Genomic DNA, 6,000 nt, shown 5'->3' on the forward strand with positions numbered 1-6,000 from the left:
TTTCATTAAAGCTTGTTTTATTTTACAAACATATATACATTATTGTTTAGTCAAACTCTCTAAAAAGAAAATGACAGTAACTGACAGAAAAATTGTGAATTTTCTAATTGAATATCAATGGGTTAAAACATTTCATATATGTGTATGTATATATATATATATATATATATATATATATATACATACATACACACAAACATACTCACAAATTATATATATACATACACACACACAATCTTAAAATATTTATGAGATTAACTGTGAAAATATTTCTCATAAATTTGTTTAGTTGGCATGAAACAAGTTGCTACATGGCAAGGGATATTTCCTCACTTACACAAAGCTGTGTGTCATTTTGGTTTGATTCACGGCATCTTTGAAGAAAGCCATGTTTTAAATATTTATTTACTCTGCTTACCTTTGGCCCAACATGTGCCAAAATTCCTTGCAACAGAACAGAGTGGGAGGAGGAGGATACTTTTGTTTACAAAAGTTTTTACACCTTAAGATATCTCAAGGTATTTTTTTGCTCTGAGTTGCTAAGAGACACTCATGGTTTTCCTGCATAAATTCTAAGAACTACACCTTTACTTTAGTAGAGTAACTTAACGGCAGATTTTCGTTTCATTTCTTACGTTACTGTAAAACTGATTTCCCCCTCCCCCGCCCCCAGAACTTCTTCATTCCCTTTATTACAAACAGTAACTTCACCGGAAGAGAATTACATATTAAATAAATAAAAACGATGGGTGGACTCAAAAATGTAGATTGTCGAAAAATCAGCAACAAGTTGTCCAAATTCAGATCCTTAGGAAACCTATTTCCGAGCTAAAATAAGGGTAGCAGTTGAAATAATAAGGTCATATTTTCAAAACAGGAACGACAGTTTGGAACAAGCCCTGCACACCGTTACTTGTTTTAGTTTTTCGAATATTTATTTGGATTTGTAAATTTTAAACATCGGAGATTACAATTCCATAAAAAACAAACAAAAAAAAAAGCCAATTACAAAATTTCCATCTACCCCAACCTTTTTATTTTAACCAGTCCCTTTTACCCCTAGTTCGGTGTATGCAATGGGCCGTAACTTCATTCTTGATTTTGGTTCGAAAAATATTTTATTCTGGATTATTTTGAACGTATGAGATTACGGTTTAATTATCTATTTGACAAATTCAGTCTGTCGTTACGGGCTGGTGTGCTTATTCCGAAAATCAAACAACAGAAACTTTATATACAAGAGATAACTTGTGAGTCACCCACTTGTCGAAATGTTCCACTATCACCCTTCACTGGGTTTGCATGATACGAGTGCGATTTATTTAGTTCTTATTCTGTACACATACAATCGCAGACCTATATATGTATGTATGTAGGTAGGTAGGTTTAAAACACTGGTTAGGTTCGTAGCTTTTACAAAGACGGGTGAGCAGCTACGTAGAGTTTACAAAGCAACCACCGAAGGCTTCGAATGTCGGTTATGCAAGATGGCGCCTCTTGGACCAGTCTCAGTAACAGAAAGAAACACAAACCGGCATCGAAAAAAGTAATAGTTACTTCTAACCCGTCAAAAGACAGTTGTGTAATAGTGTTGATTAATACAAACAAGAGGGACACCTTTCCATCTAAACTACTAAGACAGCAGCACACACTGAACATGGAGCTCCAATAGAAGATGCTACTTCTGTTAGGCTTTAAAATGGCATGTGCAAAACACGACTCGAATTCGCTTACAATTCCACCTAAACAGTTGGAACAGAAACAAACAGGAAAACTGGCAACAGACATGACTAGCTTGGCAATCACTATGCCAACATCTCGTCTAAACATTAGTGATTAAATATCGCTCTGGACATGATCAACTGGACATAAACTAGACGGGGTGAATATTTGTAGTCGGTGATACACACACACATATATATATATGATGTTGTGTAAAACGGTATCTTTGTATTTTATATACATACATAGTATTTTACACCTACACATAATTACAACATATATAAGACTGCATTCATTATATATGAAGTTGTAGCCGAATGGGAGTGTCATGACAGACAGCGATGTAGTATAGACATATTTCATTGATACAGTGTACAGACATAAACATGTTTACATACACCTATAACGGGTGTTCAATGAACTACAATAAAATGACAAATGTACCAATAAGTTTTTGAAAGAAGATAAAAGAAAAAAGAACGAATATAACTATCATACAGGAAAGCAAAGCAGACGACAAAGAAAACATTAATGATTATATACATACATATATATATATATATATATATATATATATATATATATATTATTTAAAAGAGTTCCAACTCTGTCTGTTTTTTATGTTTTATTTATATTCTTATAAAATTAATGTGGGATATAGAATATGGAATATATAATATAAATAGTAAAATGAAATGAAGTATTGAATGTCTTATTGAATATATGAAATGAAATATTATATATGTATATATATATATATATATATATATATATATATATATATATATATATATATATATATATCTTACAAAATATGTATATGACAATAAGTGATAAACAAATAAAAAGATGAGATAATGAATGACAAATGAAAAATAAACTTAATAAAAGTATAAATATATGTATATGTAGATCCATGAGGTAAAAGATTAATCCAGTCGCGAGTATTTTAGTTTCTGGTGGGTTTTTAGTTATTGTTCTTGCTATAGTTTTAATATTTTGAATCGAGTAAACGGTTTTAAGAGAAATATAACAAAAATACTTACGTGCTTCAACAGAAAATAATAGAAGAGGGTTAATGCCAATTAAAACAATAAAGGCGATTAAGAGAGTCCAGTTTGTTGTGTTCATAATTTTTCCGATGATCTTCTTTGTTTTGTTTTATCTTTTTATTTTAGTTATGATTAATGTTCTTTTTCTTCTTCGAAGTTTTTAAACCCAAAGAAGCTACTACTAAACACTGAGAAGAGAACAAACAATATTTCGTATATAACAAGTCTAACAGAGTCACAACGAATGCCAAAGCCGAGGGAGGAGGCAGTGATGAAAGGATTGGCGAGGTGGTGACGACGGTAATTGTGCTTCTGTGTATGTGTGTTTGCATACGTATGTGTATGTGTAGTGGTAGTGGTGGTGATGGCGGTAGCAACAGCAGCTGACTACCAACAAGCCAGAGCGAGGTTTACTACATTTGGCAAGTGATCTTCTCATCTAACCAGCCTCTAAACACTTCTCTCTCTCTCTCATGCGTGTGTGTGTGTGTACATTTACTTCACAGCTCTTTCAATTAAACGCACGCACAATTTTCTTTATCCTTCACTCACATACACGAGCGACTGCACACATGCATTCACATACACAGTAAGGTCGTTCAGTCGTTTACACGCACACCTCTCTTAGCTTTACTCTCTCTTTCATTTACACTTTCTTTCTCAAATTGGATGCACCACCATCACCACCCTGTTATGTTATTCATCTATCCACCCACTACTTTAGATACCTACTAGTTTCTAGGTACTTGTCTAACCCGTGAAGGTAGGATGCTGGTAATACAATTCGTTGCAAGTGCGCTAGATTGAAATCCTTGCGAGTAAAGGCGTATGAACTTTATTGTAAAGCTGTGCGGAGGCGGTATATACCATGCTGACAACCAAGACAGTATTTATTGTTGCCATCACCAATGTAAAAATTAATTATCATTACTTTTCTATAACATCCTTGTCATCGGAAAATCGGTTGAGACCGGAGAAGAGAGCCTTGTAGTATTTAGTTGCGGTCCTTTAGATTCTAAATCTATCTCCAAAAGGGTCGATTTTGCTGTTAATTCATCAAGAATCGATATAAATACTTGTTAAATAATGGGGTTTGTTTATTACTTGTATCACTCTAACAATGACACTCTGTCAACACAAGAAACTGTTAGAAATGAATGGCAAAATTGGTAGAGGTGGATAAAACGCTTTAAGGTATTTAATTATGCCCCCTCTACTTGTTCTGGGGTCTACAGAACAAGTAACTGTAATATACTGAGGTTTGATTGAAACAGCAATATTCAGACCCATGTATTCTTGACTTTGTGCCAATGTAAGAAATCCTGGCAGAATCGTCGGCGCGTCGGACAAAATGTTTAACCACGTTTCTTCTGGCTTTTTACGTTCTAAATTCAAATCCTTCCAAAGATAACTTAGCTTTTTATCCTTTCGGGACTGGCAAAATAAAGTAGCAAACAAACACTGGGGTCGGTGTAACGGACATGCCTCCTCCGTTCAAAATTGCTGGTCTTGCGCCAGAATTTGAAAACAATCATTTTTAAAGCAGCGAGTTGGCAGAACCGTTGGCAGTTCGGGCAAAATGCTTAGCGGAGATTCTTCTGGATCTTTACATTCTGAGTTCAAATTCCGCCGAGGTTAACTTTGCTTTTCATCTTTTCGTGGGTCGATAAAATAAGTACCTGTTAAATAATGATGTCGATTTAATCAGTCATACTTGCGAAATTAGTTTTAAATCATTTCAATGAGTATACTGGCATTGGAATGTAATTTTGAGGTTGAAAGAAATTCATTAATAGTAATGGTAATTTTGAAGTGACTCAGAGTTCGGTTATAACTCCACATTCTTCGTTCTTTATACATCTATCTATCCATCCATCTCCACCCGCTGTTCCTGTGATGGTCATGGGCGAGGGAGAGTCCTCAAGCATCTGTATAGGGTCCTATCAGAAGCAACCGTTATTAGACTTCCCGGCTGGATCTCCAGGCGAGACCAACCGAGACTATGGATATTATCCTACCATCACGTACTTATTTTACCCGCAAAGTCGCCTGCTGGATGGCTCAGCTTAAAGAATCCCTCTTGCGATTCTTATCTATCATATTCTAATCACATTTCTGTAGCACATCAACGACATAATTGCCTTCATCTCCAACAGCACCCACTTCCGTGCAGATAACACTACTCTTCATTTATCCTTAATCTTGAACTCTCAAAAGTTACCATCATACAATTTAAAGCAACACACGCCAAATCTGCAATTTCTTTGAATAGAAACCTCGAAAACATCTTCCAGTGAGATGAGACCAATCTTATTTCCTTCAACAGCAAAAACAATCGCTATATATATTAAGAAAATATTATCCACCTCTCCTCCTTCAACATAAACAATTCACAAGTAGAACCTTTGCGATTACAGGATTTCTCCTGGCCAATGCAGAGCCTCAACATTGTAACGACAACATCTCAAAGACTGGCCTTTCTCTTCAATGCTAGAAAATTATAACTTATACAAGTACAAGACCACTGACTTTAAGAAGTTCTTGTCGAACACATTAAATCAGTACTTGGCTGGTACTTTATTTTATCGTCCACGTAGGAATGAAAGGCAATGTGGACTGTGGCAGGATTTGAAACTCAGAACGTGAACAGCCGGAACAAAAACTGTAAAGCATTTTTAACGGCTGAATGTTGAGTATTGAGTTGATAATGTTGGTTTGAGTAAGACTGCGTTTATAGTTAAAGGAAGAACGAGGAAACCAGGATTAAGTGCGGTGATTTATTCAACCCATTAAAAAGCATTAAGACGGCAAAGCTATAGAGATACATCTTGAAAGAACTGTCAGAATATATGCACAATGGTTTAACATGCAGTTGGTACATAATGATGATGTGTGCAATATAGAACAGGAAAAAAAATACGAGGCATAACTTCTGTTGGAGGACAGGAACAACGTACGCGTCGAAGGAATAGCTGAGGCTGCCTGCGAAATAACTGTTCTTTGCCGAAGGTCCGCAACTCATCTCACTGACAAATAGCGGGAAAGGCTTCCTTAAATAGCTGATGTTGACGTGCTTAGCTGGTCTGTCAAGTGATAGGGTGGACAGCCCGCGTAAAGCTAGTGGGACTCGACCATCACGTGATAAGTCAAAATGTGGGTACTTAAAGGTGAAGAGCAAAACTGTGAACATGCTTCTGCAATAATTTTTTTTCTCCCAACGCCCTAA

General features: G+C 35.6%; 1 protein-coding gene across 1 annotated transcript in view; it reads right to left on the reverse strand.

Annotated features, from left to right (window-relative positions):
* The window catches only part of LOC106874077 (disintegrin and metalloproteinase domain-containing protein 12), a 346,803-nt gene extending 343,209 nt beyond the window's left edge, over window positions 1-3,594 (reverse strand). The window contains exon 1 of the mRNA XM_014921671.3: window positions 2,769-3,594. Within this exon, the coding sequence (XP_014777157.2) occupies window positions 2,769-2,853 (85 nt within the window). The 5' untranslated portion in view covers window positions 2,854-3,594. The remainder of the gene's footprint in view (window positions 1-2,768) is intronic.
* Between the last annotated feature and the right edge of the window lie 2,406 nt (window positions 3,595-6,000).

Source organism: Octopus bimaculoides, chromosome 14 (assembly GCF_046866305.1).
Source record: "Octopus bimaculoides isolate indiv1 chromosome 14, ASM4686630v1, whole genome shotgun sequence".
NCBI lineage: Eukaryota > Metazoa > Mollusca > Cephalopoda > Octopoda > Octopodidae > Octopus > Octopus bimaculoides.